The sequence below is a fragment of the Solanum stenotomum genome, chromosome 2 (genome assembly GCF_019186545.1).
Source record: "Solanum stenotomum isolate F172 chromosome 2, ASM1918654v1, whole genome shotgun sequence".
Taxonomy (NCBI): Eukaryota; Viridiplantae; Streptophyta; class Magnoliopsida; order Solanales; family Solanaceae; genus Solanum; species Solanum stenotomum.
The window spans coordinates 58,787,902-58,806,468 of record NC_064283.1 but is presented as its reverse complement, the minus strand read 5'-3'; the positions used below and the strand labels follow the sequence as shown (position 1 = coordinate 58,806,468).

At 34.8% G+C, this 18,567-nt stretch overlaps 2 protein-coding genes and 1 long non-coding RNA gene across 4 annotated transcripts; all 3 read left to right on the top strand.

The window, feature by feature from the left end:
• The first annotated feature begins 2,635 nt into the window (after nucleotides 1-2,635).
• Nucleotides 2,636-3,468, top strand: LOC125854808 (uncharacterized). The gene is made up of 2 exons (XR_007445425.1): nucleotides 2,636-3,210; nucleotides 3,330-3,468. It is a non-coding gene; the product is annotated as an uncharacterized LOC125854808 (long non-coding RNA).
• A 10-nt stretch (nucleotides 3,469-3,478) lies between these two features.
• LOC125854807 (C2 and GRAM domain-containing protein At1g03370) lies at nucleotides 3,479-11,825 on the top strand. Its single transcript, XM_049534390.1, has 9 exons — nucleotides 3,479-3,934; nucleotides 5,560-6,798; nucleotides 7,259-7,441; nucleotides 7,570-7,853; nucleotides 7,957-8,073; nucleotides 8,299-8,561; nucleotides 9,527-9,767; nucleotides 10,797-11,072; nucleotides 11,155-11,825. The coding sequence occupies exons 1-9, from the start codon at nucleotides 3,586-3,588 to the stop codon at nucleotides 11,362-11,364; spliced, it is 3,162 nt and encodes a 1,053-aa protein (XP_049390347.1). The 5' UTR covers nucleotides 3,479-3,585; the 3' UTR covers nucleotides 11,365-11,825.
• A 716-nt stretch (nucleotides 11,826-12,541) lies between these two features.
• LOC125855164 (protein phosphatase 1 regulatory inhibitor subunit PPP1R8 homolog) lies at nucleotides 12,542-17,919 on the top strand. 2 transcript variants are annotated; one of them, XM_049534846.1, is made up of 3 exons: nucleotides 12,542-12,794; nucleotides 15,038-15,631; nucleotides 16,831-17,919. In XM_049534846.1, the coding sequence occupies exons 2-3, from the start codon at nucleotides 15,162-15,164 to the stop codon at nucleotides 17,630-17,632; spliced, it is 1,272 nt and encodes a 423-aa protein (XP_049390803.1). In that variant the 5' UTR covers nucleotides 12,542-12,794; nucleotides 15,038-15,161; the 3' UTR covers nucleotides 17,633-17,919. The 2 variants fall into 2 exon arrangements, with proteins under 2 accessions (XP_049390803.1, XP_049390804.1); XM_049534847.1 differs by having other exon boundaries at nucleotides 12,560-12,794; nucleotides 15,086-15,631.
• The last annotated feature ends 648 nt before the right edge of the window (nucleotides 17,920-18,567 follow it).

Sequence of the window (18,567 nt, the reverse complement as noted above, 5' to 3'; positions counted from 1 at the left end):
ATGAGTCACAGGGCATTCCAATGTTTGTTAAAAAATCTATTGAGTAATAAATAAAATGGAAGAGCCTGACAAAACAATAAAAAGTAAACCCATTTATTAGTGTTTGGTTACCAAACTAATTGATGATTGTGCATTAACAATTTTGGCCCATTGACACCAAAGATTAAAACTGATATGACTAATTCAAATTCGTTTATTTTAAATTTATATCAAGTAAAGTTAATAAAGAGTAAATTCTTTTTATTTTTATATCTCAAATTCAAAAATATTAATTAAAAATGAAGCCACATTCTTTTGAAGATGAACTTTAAGTTGGAATAAGTTATTTTCATAAGTTTTTCAATAGATTCTTTTTTTTTAATTACAAGAACTTCTCCTTTTAAATAAGTTAAATGCATACTCAACTCAAATATAATTTTATTTTACAAATATTTTTTTAATATCATATTTTATATCTTCATACACATAACTTATTTTGGAACGAAAAAAGTGTGATCAAAATTCTAAAAAAAAAAAAAAGGAGAGTTGCCCTTTGCATCAAATCAATGAAGTGGACCTCCTTGGAGGACATTGTACCAGTATTGCTACAAATGTAACTGACACAATCATTTTGTTTATTTAGCTGATTTTGAATTATTTATTGTAACTTTTAAAATAGTCGTTTCAGATTATTTATCATATTAAAATAAAATAAATTATTTTTTAAATTTTATTCTTAATGATATTTATTTTTAAGGAAATAAACACACGATTCATAAATAAAATAAATATTAAAAAATGAGATTAATATTTTAAGACATAAATTTAACGTTTATTTGTAGAGACACATAAAAGGAAAATAATTACAAATTATTATTTTTAGTCCAAGGTTCTTGAAATGCGTGTTAAGTGTGACTAAATATTCCTAACTCCTATGATTAGTACTAGTACTAGTACTAAATATTCAAGAAATTAATGAAAACTAATTATCACTCTATTTATTTCATTCTATAATTTTTATTAGGATTGTCCAAAGTGTCAAAAGCTACAACACTAGACCAAAATCATTAGGATTTTTTTTTTTCTTCCACAGAGATTGTTATTTCTCTCATATTTAATTTTGAAATTCTTAAATTAAGTCTATCAAAAATTATCTTTTTATCTCAATAAGTTAAGAATAAGATCAATATATACTCTATTTTTTTTTCTAAATTTTACTTGTAAAATTACGTTGTACATATTATTATTGATTTTTTTATAAAAAAATCCAAAAAGGAATGGTGGATGGGGTGGAATGAAAGCATTTTAATTAAAAATAATGAATCTATGAGCAATGATATATTGGCCTTTAATTTCATCGAAAGTTCCCCTTTAGCTCTCGTTGCAAAATATAGTCTTTCTTCAACCTTATAATATTTTTTATTATATTCACCATCATCAAATTCTTGCTTGACTATTGTGTATAAATGCTCATTAAATATGATCCATGGAATATTTCTTTTTATAAAATAATTTAATTGATGTAAGTTCAAGATTTAGAGACATTTATATTTGGTGCTTGATAAAATTTAACTATAGAAAATGATTGAATAAAAATGATGATAATGATAGAAGAGATCTATTAGGGTAGGATTAATCGTTTTCGAATTCTAGTCTATATGACTCATGCATGTTGATGTATACAATATTAAGGGATAGATTTAATTGAACAATCAATCACATTCAATTTTCATAAAAAAGTAAATTGTTTATAGTTGGCACATCTTCAACTTATAGAAGACATGATCCTAAATAGAAAAATCTGAACTTCGAGTGTAATCTAGTTTTTTCTTTTAAAAAAATAATCAATATTATTTTTATTAGTCTCCTATACTGCCTTATTATTCAATTATTGTCTCATTGACTTCGCCTATCATATTACTATTCTCTTCACAATTGCTTTCAATATGGAATTCTTTTCTAACAATATACTTGATCTTTTGGTATATTTTAGTCGAGCCGATGGTCTATCGGAAATTATGAACAGAGTCACGTCTGACTAATGGTGGTTGGATATACACTTTTCGCTAGAAAATTATGTGGTGTACAATGGTTAAATGTTAGCTATTATGAATGTATATTTCATTTTGTACATCCTCAACAGTACAATTGAGGTGGACATTCGTATCATCTTCATCAAATTTTTAATGTTGTTACTGTCGAAAATATCTTCTCTACCTTCATAGAATAAGAATCAAATTTGCGTACATTTTATTCTATTCATATCTGTGACGTTGTTATTATTCCGTATTAACCTTTTTTTTCAAAATCTTTTTTCTTGTAACTGCAAAATAGATAAAAGGGAAAAGTTGTTGATCCAAAAAAACAAAAAAGCCTTACCTTTTGGACTCAAAAACAGCCAAAAAGCTTAAAAAATTATAACGTAAAGCTATTAAAGAAGAACTTAGTTATATTAATGACTGCTAAAATATTTTAGATTATAGTTTATTTATTTCAGGAAGTAATAACAAAAAAAAAAAAATTCTTTAGAAAAAGTCTTAAATTCATACGCACAAATTGCAACTTATTTTCTTTCTTTCTGATTTTAATTATTTTAATCATTTTTTTTTTGTCTCTCTGCTCTCTTCTCCATTCTTCTTCCCTGCAATCTCCCATTTTTATTTCTCATAAAAAAAAAAATCAACATTTCTAAATCAGGGTCTTTTTCATCTTAAATAGCCATTGCCAATATTTAATTTTCTTGGATTTTTATTAATTTTTTTTTGAGTTTTTTCATATAAAAATCCAATCTTTGGGCCATTTCTGTATCTGGGGTATTTTCTTTTTTAATTTGGAATTGATCCCTTCAATTGTCCTTTTTTTCCACTCAGATTACAATTCTTTTCTCTTGAAAACTTCATGAGCTTTTGATAATTCATTGTATCCATTATTTGGTTTATTGTATAGTATTTATGAAAAACCATTGACCTAGAAAAGTCAAATTCCTATTTTTGTGTATATCTCCTCAACATTGTTGTTAGCTTATCAAAGGGGGTGTCTTTAGTTTGCAGCCTTTGAAGAAATTTTATAATAATAACCCCATGTTTTTTTCCTTGGTTAATTGAACTTGTATACCATTATTGCTCAATAAAAATTTGATCTTTTTCTTATCCTTTTTTTCTCTTGAGTTATTAATAGTTAAGGTCATTTGGTCAGAATCAGTTTCTTGGTTTTGTTTTTGAACTTTAGTAGGTGGTGGGGTTATGTTTTTGTTCAATACAAAATTGATCTTTTTTCTTGTCCTTTTCCTCTGAGTTATTCATAGTTAAGGCCATTTGATCAATCTTGGTTTTATTTTTGAACTTTAGTAGGTGGGGTTATGTTCTTGTTCAATAAAAAATTGATCTTTTTGATAATTGTTTTCTTCTGAGTTATTAGTTGTTAAGGTCATTTCATCAAATTTGTTTCTTGGTTTTATTTTTGAACTTTTGAAGGTGGGGGGTTATGTTCAATAAAAAAAATGATCTTTTACTTATCCTTGCTCTGAGTTATTTAATAGTTAGATCATTTGATCAATCAGAGAAGCTGGGTTTTTTGTGAATTTGTCATTTTTTGTCTGGGGAAAAGATGAAGCTTTTAGTAAGAGTTATTGAAGCAAGAAACATACCAGCTATGGACCCAAATGGGTTCAGTGATCCATATGTGAAATTGTCATTGGGGAAACAGAAGTTTAAGAGTAAAGTTGTGAAGAAATGTTTAAATCCATCATGGTGTGAGGAATTTGCTTTTAAAGTAGATGACTTGAAGGAGGAGCTTATTATTTCTGTTTTGGATGAAGATAAATACTTCAATGATGATTTTGTTGGACAAATTAAATTTCCAGTTTCTCAGGTTTTTGATACCAATGACAAGTCCCTTGGCACTGCTTGGTATACTTTGCAGCCCAAGCAAAAGAAGGGGAAAAACAAGGATTGTGGTGAGTTGTTAGTTTTTGTCTTGTTTTTATTCTCATCTCTGAAGTGCTATTTAGTCTCCCTTTTATCTTGATTATTGTTTGATAATCTATGTTACTCGGAGTCTTAAAAATGTCAATGGGTGCATGTCGGATTCTCCAAAAGTAGTGTATTTTTGGAGAATCCGGCATGGGTGCGGTATCAAAAGTGAAGAGTCTGCAACTTATGTTTGATTAGTTTCTCTGTTTGAATGTTTAAACTGGCATGTAATGTTGCTCCTCTGGCTTTGATGTGGATCATTTTGAGAGAGAGAAATAGGAGGGCTTCTAAAGGGGTAGAAATGAGTTTTAGGAAGTTTAGGAGTAATCTCCGATCCCTTAATTCATTTTTGATGCACCAATGTAATCCAGGGATGTATAGAGGATTGGGGGTCTTTTGTAGAGAACTATATCTTTTTGTAGGTTCTTTACTTTTTGGTATCCGGCCAATTTGGCCTTTTGATTTATGAAATGAAATTGTTTACTTGATAAAAAAAGAAGTTTAACTGGTTTCAGATAGGAAATGTTTCTGTATCTGCTAGAATATATGGTCTTTCCATTTTGCTTTAGGTCACAGGTTCAAGATATTATTAAGGTGGTAGTGAACTTTAACCTGTGATAGAGTGCTAGTTACCATCTTTACCAGAACATCAATAAATGCTTATCATGAGATTTAGGATAGTAAAATTAGCAAAATACTAGACATTCAGCTGATTTCGGATAGGAAATGTTTCTGTATCTGCTAGAATATCTGGTCTTACTTGTCCCTTCGGGGTGGCCCAGTGGTTTGGGCTTGGAACTTCCATGTTGGAGGTCTCAAGTTCGAAACCCCTTGCCAGTGAAAGCAAGGGGTTTGCCTTCTGGGTCGAGCTCGTCGCACCGGGCTTGCCTAGTGCGGGTTACCTCTCCTATGTGGTTTGCGAGCTATTGCATAGGAGCGGGAGTTTTATCCTGTGCGCACCCCAAGGGTAGCGGCTGCGGGTTTCCCTTGTTATCGAAAAAATATATGGTCTTACTTTCCATTTTGATGATGACTTATGTGGTTGAATAATGTTGAGATGTTTAATGCTCGTCTCTGATCACTCATATTCTACTCCTTCCATTTCAATTTGTTCATCTTACTTTCCTTTTTAGTCCGTTTCAAAAACAATGCCACTTTCGTTTTTCGGCCACTCTTTAATTATAACTTTCCATGTGACTTATTTAAGACCACAAGATTAAAGGGCATTTTGGTACATTCTATATATCTTACTTTTAGACCACAAGATATAAAAGTATTGTTTACTTTCTTAAACTCTGAGTCAAGTCAAAGCTAGACAAACAAATTTAAATGGAGGGAGTACTTTTTCCCCCTTTCCAAGTGTTCCTGATTTTCTGTTGCATGTTATTTGCAACAAAGGTATTTTTGCACTAGTCGAGATATCTATATACATCCTCTTATGATTGTTCTGCGTATTCCCCTAGCATGGAATAGTTAGATAGAACAAACCAACTTCATTTGAAACGCTATGATGCTTGATCAAATTCAATGTATTAATTACAAATAGCATTTCTTTTATGGTTTGCACAGGTCCAATCAAGAATTTAATTGTGTTCTTCCTTTCTAATAGGTCAAATTCTTCTCACAATAAGTTTCTCGCAAGGCAATACATTGGCAGACTTGCAATCAGTTGGTGATCATGTATCACTGTCGAAGAAGTTGTCTGATGTGGTATCTGAATCTCCTTCTTTGTCTTCCAATGGCCCTTTGAGATCATCTTCTCCTCTGAGATCTGAAGAAGCAGCCTCTTCAAAGGAGGAGAAGCCTCATGCGCAGACCTTTGCTGGTCGAATTGCTCAAATTTTCAACAAGAATGGGGATGCAGTATCCACAACTAACTCGAAAGCTCCAGATGTTACAGTGCCGCCTGAAACAGCAAGTACAGCTGCTTCTGAGAATGCACAAGAGGAACAGTCCACATCGGGGAACTTTCAAGAACTATTGAAAAGCATTGAGGCAAGAGAACAACCAAGCGAAGTTCCAAACCTTTCTGGAGTAGTAGTGGATCAATTGTATGCTATTGCCCCTCATGAATTGAATTTGTTCCTTTTCTCACCGGACTCGGCCTTCTTTAAATCCTTAGTAGATAGTCAGGGGTCCACGGAGTTGCGAGTTGGACCTTGGAAACTTGAAAATGGTGGTGAAAGTTTAAAAAGAGTGGTTAGTTTTATCAAAGCTGCAAGTAGATTGATCAAGGCTTTAAAAACTACAGAGGAACAAACGTATCTTAAAGCTGATGGGAAGTCTTTTTCTCTTTTATGTATTGTGAGTACCCCAGATGCCCCATATGGAAGCACGTTCAAGGTAGAAGTGCTTTACAGCATTACTCCTGGTCCTGAGCTGCCTTCAGGAGAACAGTCTTCAAGGTTAGTAGTTTCATGGCGCATGAATTTCTTGCAAAGCACTATGATGAAAGGTATGATAGAAAATGGTGCACGGCAAGGTATTAAAGAGAGCTTTGATCAGTATGCAAATTTATTATCTCAGAACGTAAAGCCAGTTGATGCGAAGGACCTAGGTTCAGAGAAAGAACAGATTTTGGCATCTATAGAAGTGGAGCACCAGTCCGATTGGAAGCTGGCTTTCCAGTATTTTGCTAACTTCACTGTAATTTCAACCTTTTTCATTGGGTTATATGTATTTGTGCACGTCTTGTTGGCCATGCCTAGCACAATACAGGGGCTTGAGTTTGTTGGTCTTGACTTACCTGATTCTATTGGTGAGCTAATTGTGTGTGGAGTGCTAGTACTTCAAGGAAAACGGGTGCTAGAGCTGATATCACGCTTCATGCGAGCTAGGGTACAAAAAGGTATACATCTACTCTCTCCGTTTCAATTTGTTTGTCTTACTTTCCATTTGTCCGTTTAAAAAATTATGTCTCTTTCCTTTTTTAGTAACTCTTTAAATTTCAACTTTCCACATGTCAACAACAAAATTAAAGGATATTTTGGTAAATTCAACATATCTTTAGTTCAAGACCACAAGATTCAAATGTCTTCTTTACTTTCTTAAACTCCATGCCAAGCCAAAACCAGGCAAATAAATTGAAATGGAGGGAGTAATAGTTTCCTGTTTGGTTAAATCATCCGGACTAGAAGTAGGTGTTTTCCTGTTTGTCACTGCTTGTTACTATGAATACTTCGTATGGTGAATGTTCTTCTTCCCATGCTTCACATGTAGACTTCTAAGAAACTTCACATATAACGTCTTTTAACATGTAATTGTTTCTCCAAGGTGTTGATGTGTTGTATCTTTGATGATTTAACCAGGAAGTGACCACGGCATCAAAGCACAAGGGGATGGTTGGCTGTTGACTGTTGCCTTGATTGAAGGAAACAACTTGGCAGCTGTTGACACAAGTGGGTTCTCTGACCCATATGTGGTGTTTACATGCAATGGGAAAACTAGAACCAGTTCAATCAAGTTCCAAAAGTCTAGTCCCAAATGGAATGGTAAATTTTCTTCTTTTGAAGGATGTGTTGTCTTTTTTTGAAGTTCTGTAGTTGCCATCATTTGAGGATTTATGCAAGGTCATCTCTCCATTTGTTTTGATTAATGGTTGGAATCTCGTTACATGCAGAAATATTTGAATTTGATGCAATGGACGATCCCCCATCTGTTCTCGACGTAGAAGTGTTTGATTTTGATGGACCTTTTAGTGAAGCTACATCTCTTGGGCATGCTGAAATCAATTTTGTCAAAACTAATATATCAGATCTGTCTGATGTTATAGTTCCTCTTCAAGGAAAGTTAGCGCAGGCCTGTCAGTCTAAGCTGCATTTAAGAGTTTTCTTGAATAATACCAAGGGTAGCAATGTTGTCAAAGATTATCTGTCTAAGATGGAGAAGGAAGTTGGGAAGAAGGTAAATCATCCATTTCTGCAGTTAAAGTTACATGGTCAATGGATCTCACTAAATATGGGGATTTATTTTTCCTACTTAATGGTGTCTCTGAATAATTTTGTAGATAAAAGTACGATCTCCTCAGACTAATTCAGCATTCCAAAAGCTTTTTGGGCTTCCACCAGAGGAATTTCTCATCAATGATTTTTCCTGTCACTTAAAACGCAAGATGCCCCTCCAGGTAACTATGTCTATTGATTCTTTTTGTTGATAAATCATGGAAATTTTCTTTTACATAGTGTCTGTAGTCTTTAGTGTACCTAGGCATCAATTGGTCAAGATTGCTAACGCTCTCTCTCTGATATGACTCTGGTATCTTGTAAAGGTTGTAAATGAGCCTCTGCGAACTTTGGGAGCTACGATGCCTTCTTTTATAATGCATTTATTTGTAAATTTTTTGGTTCAGGGCCGTCTGTTTTTGTCTGCAAGAATAATTGGTTTCCATTCTGATCTATTTGGACATAAGACCAAATTTTTCCTTCTTTGGGAAGATATTGAAGACATTCAAGTTGAATCCCCTACTTTGGCATCAATGGGTAGCCCGAATGTTATCATGACTTTAAAGCCAGGTAGAGGTTTTGATGCAAGGCATGGTGCCAAGACTCAAGACGAGGAAGGCAGGCTGAAGTTTCATTTCCACTCTTTTGTCTCTTTTAATGTGGCTCACAGGTAAATGTTCACCTCTTTATAAGCGGCCTTACCTATTTTGAACTGGTACTTTGTACTCCCTCTGTTTCAAGTTGTTTGTCGTACTTTCCTTTATAGTCCGTTACAAAAAGAATTCCTACTTTTTTGGGGAACTCTTAATTCTAACTTCCCACAGAGTGTTTAAGACCTCAAGATTAAAGGACATTTTGGTACATTATACTTATCTTTAGTTTAAGACCACAAGATTCAAGAGACTTCTTTACTTTCTTAAACTCTGTTCCAAGTCAAAACTGGACAAACAAACAGAGGGAGTACTTAGTATAAGATTTTCCCTTCAGCCTGGGATGGGACTTCTATCCCTTTAGACATATGGTTGGTCGGCAGGATGCCTTATAGTAGGCTTCTATCCCGAGTTGCATCATTTAGGCATTAGCATTAAACATGGTGCTTCAATTTTTTTCTTGGCATACTACATAAACAAAGATTTAAACTTGGCCTCAGCTGGAAAATAAGCACTCTAACTTTGAGAATGCACATCTAGATACCTCAACTCGTCTCCACTGTGTCATTTGAACACTCCAACTTACAGAATCTAGACGCCTCCAAAATTTATGTGCCATGTCAGCATTTGGGTCGGGTGTCCATGAGACAGTGGGGAAGAGTTGAAGTGTTTAGTTGTCAATTGAGATCAAGTTGAGATGTCTAGATGTGCACTCTCAAAGTTTGAGTGCTTACTTGCTCATTGAGGCAAAGTTTGAGTGTCTATTTATGTATTATGCCTTTTTTGTTCCATCCAAACTCAGGAGTCTAATGTCTTTGATGGATGAAACTAGATTCAGGATTGGCCATGGTGCTAATGAATTTGTGCATTCAAATTGAACTTTAAGGGGAAAAAGGGCAGTTGTCAGATAAAATGTTGGGTTCCTCCGCTGAGCGCAGCTTATAGTAAGAACAAGTAATTTTAATTCATTTACTTGTGTGTCCAGGACTTTCATGGCATTGTGGAAAGCAAGAGCTTTGAGTCCCGAGCAGAAGGTGCAGATAGTTGAAGCCGAAGCCGAAGCTAAAAACCTTCAAATGGCAGAAGAGGATTCATTAGGCAGTGACTTCCAAGCTGCAGATGATGACTCTGAAGGCAAAAGCCTTCAGTCAGAAGAGGGTGGATCATTCGTCGGTATGGAGGATATGAATATGTCTATCGTTTATTCCTCTGTACTTTCAGTTCCAGTGAGTATCTCTTCTGCCTTGAAGTTATCACTCTCTCATCTCTCTCTTTATACATATAATATATACTTCCGTCGTTTCAATTTGTTTGTTTGATGCACTGTTCAAGTAAATAAGCCATTTGAATCTTGTGGTCTTAAGTAGAATGTACCAAAATGCTCCTTAATTAAAGAGTTGCCAAAAAGGAAAGAGGCATTCTTTCTGAAATGGACTAAAAAGGAAAGTAAGACAAACAAATTGAAACAGAGGAAGTAATTTATACGCGCGTGCACACACACACACACACCATATGCACTTGCACACACATTCGAGCATGTTTTTGTGTCCTGTATTTTAATTCTTTTCCTTCTGTTCGAGAGATTTGGTGGTTAAAGATATTGGATGGATTTCGGTTGAGATGGGATTTTACAGGTCTGCATGCAGTGGTGGTTAAATTTCTCACCCACTTCCGTTTGTACATGCCCCAATTATAGTTAGACTATCTGTTACTTGCTCTATTTTTGTAGTCTGAGTATAGAGCATATGAAATAGGACTTCTTAATGGTGTTTTGCATTTCTTTCTAAACATGTATTACTTCTACCTTTTTATATTTGGTCCAAAGATTTCTCTTCACGTGAGAGTACATATTCATTTCTATTTTCATTAACTTATTTCCTCTAATCATCAAGTTAGTTTTTGCATGAAGAATACAATCTTCCTCTAGACGCACCAACCTCCCTCATCAAGAACCCATGCATTTTGTACATGGCTGTGGTTAATGAACAGAACCAAAAATGGAAGGGGCAACTCATCATGAACCCACCATGACGACCACCACAACAACAACATAACTAGTGTAGCCCCACAAAGTGCGGTCTAGGGTGGGTAGAGTGTACACATGCCTTACCCCTACCTAAGAGATAGAGAGGTTGTTTCCGATAGACCCTCAGCTAAAGGCTACTTATTGTCTTGTTTCTTTTTCTTTCTTTTCTTGGGAAGAATGTATGTATTTACTGACTTGCTATGATTGTTTCTTTTTGGGTTATTTACAGACGGAGTTTTTCATGGAATTATTCAGTGGGGGTGAACTTGATCGTAAGGTCATGGAAAGAGTCGGTTGTCTTAATTATTCTTATAGTCCCTGGGAAGAATCTGATAAGCCTGATGTGCATCAGAGGCAACTTTATTATAAATTTGATAAGTGTATTTCCCGTTATCGAGGTGAAGTGACAAGCACGCAGCAGAGGTCTCGCCTGTCTGATAAAAACGATTGGCTTATAGAAGAGGTCATGACTCTTCATGGCGTTCCACTGGGTGATTATTTCAATGTAGGGACACTACCATACTAGTCACATGTATTTCATAGCTTATTCGTTGATTTCATTCATTTCCTTGTTTATGTTTTTGCAGCTTCGCCTGGGATACCAGGTTGAGAACGTCCCCTCAAGATCGACAAGATGCAGCGTACAGGTACAACTGGGAATCGCTTGGTTGAAATACTCGAGACATCAGAAAAGGATCACGAAAAACATAATTTCTAATCTGCAAGAACGCCTATTAGTCATGTGTAGCGGAGTTGAGAAGGAATATCTCTCGAAATCTGATCCCCTCGTGATCTAGAGGGTTCGTTGGCGTTTGCAGAACTTGATATTAGAAGGACTAACGTAGTTCATTGAAGCCATTGTTGTTGTATAGTTCTTGAGTCACTGACAGGTGACTAAAAGCAGCAAAATGTGTAAAACTTACACTATGGAGCTCAAGAATACACGGTAAAGACAACGATCTCCCACTCGCAACATTTGAATGATACGTGTTTAAACTTCTTGTTTGATACTGACTTCAACTAGTTTGGGATTGAGGTGCAGTTGTTGTACAACATCTTACATTCGAGTAGATTCGCAACGATATTTTTTATTTTTTTTTGGACATGAAGAACTTTGATCACTTCAAACTATAGGATGGGGAGAAATTTTTTGGTATGTATATATTGTCCACAATTCTAGGATTTGATTAGTTCTTTTGGAAGTCCAATGTATTCTGTTTATATTTGGCCAAGTGAAAATGAAAACCATTCATGATAACTGTTGAGTTTTTTGTGGATTTAATTAATTTTTTTGTTATATTAAAATAATTGAACTTGACTCGTTATAATAGTTAAGTCACTAAACTAAAAATTTGTTATCTTGATCACAAGGACGAAAAGAGGTTTCAAACATTCTTTATCCGAGTTGTGGTCATTTTTGGGCTCGTGAATTACTATCATCGATTTAGAAAGAGGTATTTCGTCATTGTTGTACCCGAAGAAGAGTTTTTGGGAGTGGATAATGAACTACCTTAGTGAAAATATTGCCTCAATCATTAATGTGACTTGTAAGGAAATATTACAAATAATCACCTTTTAGCTTCTATAATTGAAGAAGTACCATTATTATGAAGTTTCAAAATTCACAAAAAAAATTGAGGATAATAACTTGAAATTTTACTCGTGTAGTGAATTATTTTTCGTAGTAGTTAATACGATTTAGATAAGTCCAACTACTTTATTAGACGAAAAATATATAATAATTTTATTATTATACTAGTAGATAATTTTAATTAAGTGATCGTATTCATCACATTAAAATTATTAAAAGAGCAATTCAATACACAAATATTCCGCATTCATTCAGGTTCGGAAAAGGATTGCTTCTAATCCTAATTCAATTCGAAGTAACTTCTTCTATGACTTGAACTCGTGCTCTATAGGTCACACCGCGACAATGACAACTTTATAAGATCCAAATTATTATCCCAAAATATTATTTCTTGTAAAAAAAAAAAGAAAGGAAAACATAGTGTTTGGAAAATCCCTCTTTTATCTCTCGCCTCCATTCTTTCTTCCAAACTCAAGAATTGAACTTCAAAAATCCCCAAATTCACCATCTTTGCTTCCTTCGATCGGCTACTAGCTTCAACTTCAACTGTTAAATTTAACCCTAAATCTCATACAACAAAAGGGGCATTCTCTATTTTTGTTTTTGGCTGCTTGTGTTTACTTTTGTGTCAAAGAGGTTAGTTAAATCATGTCTTTTTGCCTAATCTTATTTGTTATTACAGTTATCTTCTGTTGATCCCTTGCTAATAGAACATACCCTTTTGCTAATTCATGGATCCGCATGCCCCTATATTGTGATTTCTGTATTTGGTTTCATATGTTAGCTCAAATTTTGGTTCTTGAATAGTTAAAAGCTTGAGCAAGACAGTTGTGGTGTAAAGTTTTTTTTTTCCTTCCCTTTTTGCTATTTCATGGATTCCCATGTCCCTGTATAGTGACTTCTGTATTTGGTTTCATTTGTTAGCTCAAATTTTGGTTCTTGAATTGTTAAATGCTTAGAGGGTTTATCAGAAACAACTCTCTCTACCTATGAGGTAGGGGGTAAGGTTTGCGTACATTGTAGCCTCCCCAGATCCTACTTTGTGGGACTATATTGGGTATTGTTGTTGTTGTTAAATGCTTAAGCAAGACAGTTGTGGTGTAGGTTTTTCTTTTCTTCGTTTTTTTTGCTCATAGTTTGAGCTTTTAAGTTTGCTGCTTGTTTTGTACTATTTCGTTGAGCCGAGGATCTATCGGAAGTTGGGAATAACCTCTTTACCTTAAAAGTAGAGACGTCTGGTCGGCATACACTCTATACTCTCCGGACCTCACTTTGTGGGACTACATTGGGTGTGTTGTTGTTGCTGGTTGTTGGACTATTCTATAGGGTTGAGGTGTAAACTTTTTTTTCTTATGAACAACTATTGCTTGTGTTAGCAGAATCTATATTGACATAGTTAGACTACAATGCTGCGAAAGACAACCTCTTTTTTCTAATCTCATTTGCTAATAGATATCTGGTATGTTAATTCATTCAAAACATACCCTTTTGCTAATTCATGGATCCCCATGTCCATATACATTGACTTCTGCATTTGGTTAGCTCAAATTTTGGTTCTTGAATTGTTAAATGCTTAAGCACGGTAGTTGTGGTGTAGTTTTTTTTTTTCCTTCCTTTTTATTTGCACATAGTTTGAGCTTTTATGATTGCTGGTGGTTGGACTGTTCTATAGGGTTGAGGTACAATAGCAGAATCTATATTGACATTGTTAGATTAAATTCTGAGGAAGACCACTTTCTTTTTTCTTGTCTAATCTCATTTGCTACTAATACTTATCTACTTTTGATGGCCTGCAAATATAAGCTTGGGTTGATTCATTCAGCAAACCCGTTTGCTAATTATGTATTTTAGCTCAAAATTTAATTCTGGATTTGTGAGATGCTTAAAATTGGTGCAAGTTAGTAGTGGTGGAGCCGTGGAGGATGTTCTTTTCTTTTTTTCTTTCTGGTTTTGCACATAGTTTGAGCTTTAAGGATTGTTGCTGGTTGTTGGACTATTCTATAGGGTTGAGGTACAAGTTTATTTTATAACAACTATTTACTTGTGTTAGCAGAAGCTGTATTGAGTGACAATAACAAGAGTTGAGCTTAAATGGAATAGTGGGGATTCATGTAGCTGACCCCAACTTGTTTGGGACTGAGGCGTAGTTGTTGTTAGCAGAACCTATATTGACATTGTTAGATTACAATGCTGAAAAAGGCAATTTTATTTCCTTCTCATTCCATATAAAGTTGTATGTTATTGTACATAGGGCTGTGGAACAGAGGTGGATGCAGCCTTTGTACAATGGGTTTGATTGGATCCAGCATTTTCGATGTGTAAACACATAGATATGTATGTGAAAAATCACTAAAATTTAGATAAACATTAAAGCAGAACAAGTTCAGTCTAAGAACATTTAAGAGATTGAACCTGTAAAGTTCAAAACCTGAATTATCCTCTTATGTGGATGTTGAAATAAGCCACCATGTTGTAATATATCAAATATTTAGTAGGGTATTTTTGCATACAACACCAGTTGAGACTCATACTAGGCAGGAAATCTGAACATTCAAGTTTCAAATACTAAACTAGTTAATTCTGCATTGTACAAGCGAGAGAATAAAACCATAACGGGATTTTCTCCCAAACCAAATTGTCCACTTGTTGAATAGACATAATAAGTAAAACAATTGTGTTTGTTTTCTTTATTTTCCTATATATTTTATGAACTTGTGCAATAGATTAAATAGAAAAGTTAATACATATATTTGTGGATGAACTCTAAAGAGTGTTGTAGATGCTCTTCTCTTTTTCTATTGACTTTTGTTGGTTAAATCCTTGTTTTGGAATGCAACGTTACCATTTTCAAAAAAAAAAATCCTTGTTTTGGAATGCAGTGTTATTTACTATGGGAACTGAGTTCATGGAATTCTGAGATAATGTAGTGGTAAGAAGGATCCATGCCAGAAATATTATAAAACTGAGGAAGAGCTTGTAGTTTGAGCTGAAGATACAGACAAAATGTATGGTAGAGCAGGGCTTGATCGATTTAAGAAAGCTCAGTCTTTGGAGCCATTTGCAGTGTCTGCGAATACAGCTGCTAAATCAGCATTGCAGCCAACTAAGCCAGCTATCCATTCTTCTCCAGCATATGCACAGTCCACAACATCTCATCAACATACTCAATATGTAAATCCACAACCTGCTTTGCAGAAATCCGTTGCGGCAGATGCAACCTCTTCTACAGCGCCAACTCATCATGTCACTCACGGAGGGGGACAATCAACTTGGCAGCCTCCTGATTGGGCTATTGAGCCACGTCGAGGCGTTTATTATCTTGATGTGATCAAGGACGGGGAGGTACTTGATCGAATTAATCTGGATAAGCGAAGGCATATCTTTGGACGACAGTTTCACACTTGTGATTTTGTCCTTGATCATCAGTCAGTCTCACGCCAGCACGCTGCTGTGGTTCCTCACAAAAATGGAAGGTGTGACACGTGCTCCTGTTTTTTGCTTATCTAGTGGTGAACATATTATTTTGTTATTTTATTAGGCTAGCTTGGCAGGAGAAGTCAACAAGTAATTATTGAATGAAAGAAATACTACATAACAAGAATATTACTCTATGATGATGAAGTGCTTGAATATGCTATGAAATTCATTTTTATGCATTTCGTCTTTGAGGTGAAGTGAGCAATTAAAAGACTTAAGCAAGCTTAGGCGTCAGGCCATGGTTCCATTACTAATAAATCACTTATTTATGTGTGGAAATATCTTTGTGTAGACTTCAACTTTTAAATTTGTTCTTGCTAGACATTCTTACTAAAGCAATGATAATTTTTTTGCATTCTTGGGAGTCGATGTTTCTTTCTTACCGACATGTAGCTATATTTTATCCATTGGTACTTATAAACATCAAGCTTTTCTTCAAGTCAAGGCTATTTGTTGCATATTTTTGAAGATTCACAAATACTACCCCACAAATGCAAGAAATGAGGAACTGTGGATTTATTAGATATCGCTCAAGATCATTTTAAATTTTGTTGTTAACTGTTAATTGTACAATTTGGGACATCAAGAATGTCATTTATCTGTAAATATCATCTGTCATGGTCATCCAATTCTCGTGAATTGGAGCATCTAGCCCATTTAGATTTGAGTAATAAAGATGATTCTTTGACTGCATAGTCATTTTGATAACACTGTTAATGTAACTTGTCAATGTTGACAACATATCTCCAGGATAAAAAGAAGGTGTTTATTAGATTTGCATTTCTGGTGTAAAAGTAGTGTTATAGGAAACTTGGATCAATAGATGATTTTTCTCGAGGAGTTAGATGATATAAAGAAGTCTTTTTTGTATCTGCAGTTGGGTTGTTGTAATTGTACCATTTTGGTACCTTTATCAATAAAATTTTACCTTATCGGGAAAAAAAGCTACTTGTCAATAGTGAGCATCCTTATTGGTATCCCTTTCATCTTCTGCGCATCCTTAGACATAGAAAGTACTCTTTTCTTCTTACCTCGTGCAGGTTGCCTTCTTATAAATTATAATCTTTTATTACTCCTACTGTGTGTCTTTAGACAAAGAAATTACCCCTTTTGCAACCGTAATGCCTAACCTTAGATGTCAAGACACACTTCTTAGCTCATGCAGGTTGAACTGATAATATCTTTTCTCTTGCAGCATTTACGTGATTGATTTAGGATCTGCACATGGAACATTTGTTGCAAATGAGAGGCTGACAAAGGATTCCCCTGTCGAGCTCGAGACTGGACAATCTTTGAAGTTTGCTGCATCAACAAGGACTTACATCTTGAGAAAGAACAATGAAGCTCTCTTCCCTCCTGCACGACTACCTGCCGAAATAGATTTACCACCACCTCCAGATCCTTCAGATGAGGAAGCTGTTTTGGCTTATAACACCTTTTTAAACCGCTATGGGCTTACTAGGCCTGATTCGTTGTCGAAATCAACAGTATCAACTAGTGAGAAGGATGCCAATCATTCATCTGAGAGGCCTACTAAAAGAATTAGGAGAAGAAGTGTGTCATTTAAAGACCAGGTTGGGGGGGAGCTAGTTGAAGTTGTCGGTATTTCAGATGGAGTAGATGTGGAGACAGAACCTGGTCCAGTGGGTGTGAAAGAAGGAAGTCTTGTCGGAAAATATGAGTCTCTCATAGAAATTACAGTGATACCCAAAGGGAAAGTAAACTCCTCCGTAAAAGATGTCAACATTTCCCAAACAGGTGTAACTGACAAACTTAAACAGGTATTGAACAAGGTGAAGAATCCGCCAAAGGGTGGAATTTATGACGATCTTTATGGAGAATCAGTTCCTAGTAAAGTCGGATCTTGGGCATATTCTGGTAGCAGTCAGGCTGCTTCCACTAACGATGCTGAAGGACACTCCCCTGGTTCCTTAGGCAGAGTCTCTGGGAGTATCTCAAGCAATGTGGATGACGATACTGATGATTTGTTTGGTTAGCAAATGCATTGCTTGCTTTTGATTTCGGCCTCAACCCACTGGTCATTGGCAATGAGTTCAGACATATGAGCTGCACGAGGCATCTCGAGTAGATTAAATTATGTTAGTCGTTGTATTCTTCTCTTTCCTGGCGTGTGCACCAACAGGGGTTCAATTTTGAACTGAAACTTACCTTGTCAGGACACTGAATCTGTGACTTGAGATCAATGGAAAAAAGTGTGTTATCTTTCCTATTTTCATTTTGTGCAGAACAAGTGGTAAACTCATAATGCTCATGTGGTGCTTTTTGTTGTATGATATGATCAGCAATAGGAGGTATCAAAGATTGATTTTTGGCCCGTATATAGCCAGTGAAATTCCACAACTGAGGTCTGGAGAGGGTAAAATATACGCAGATCATACTACTATCTTATTCTATCCTCAGATCTCACTTGTAAGATTTCACTATATATGTTGTTATTGTAGTTCTCATAACACAATGATTTTTTGAAAACACTAAATAAGCAATTCCCAAACACAATTAATCTTAGTTGGTTGGGTGGTGTTGAACTTTTGATCCCAGTTTGTACCAAGGTTACACTTTCAAGGTTAAAATCAAAACTTGATGAGTTTGAAGTTTTGTCCATGGTTTAGAGTGACGTCAAAAGTTCAAGATCAATCACCTAACTAAAAGTATAAGGGAGTTGATACAATTTCAATAAATTCATAAATAAATGTATAAAGATTTAAGCTCTAAGATACAAATTTTAAATCTTTTTGAAAATTAGATTCTTCTAAGACTGATAACAAAAAATTATAATTGTACATTATTTCATAAATATCAGTGTTTAAATTATGAAATAATATATTAATATCAAAATATTTGATCAGAATCTCTATATTTATATTGTTGATAATCTTAGAGATTCTATATTTTTTACAAACATAATTAATTA

Excerpts from the sequence above, each read along its gene's own strand:
- LOC125855164 (XM_049534846.1), top strand. The coding sequence starts at position 15,162 with ATGTATGGTAGAGCAGGGCTTGATCGATTTAAGAAAGCTCAGTCTTTG. Across the intron at positions 15,632-16,830 it reads GTTCCTCACAAAAATGGAAG|CATTTACGTGATTGATTTAG; the intron begins GTGTGACACGTG and ends TTTCTCTTGCAG.
- LOC125854807 (XM_049534390.1), top strand. The coding sequence starts at position 3,586 with ATGAAGCTTTTAGTAAGAGTTATTGAAGCAAGAAACATACCAGCTATG. Across the intron at positions 7,854-7,956 it reads AGAAGGAAGTTGGGAAGAAG|ATAAAAGTACGATCTCCTCA; the intron begins GTAAATCATCCA and ends ATAATTTTGTAG. Across the intron at positions 8,562-9,526 it reads TCTTTTAATGTGGCTCACAG|GACTTTCATGGCATTGTGGA; the intron begins GTAAATGTTCAC and ends TTGTGTGTCCAG.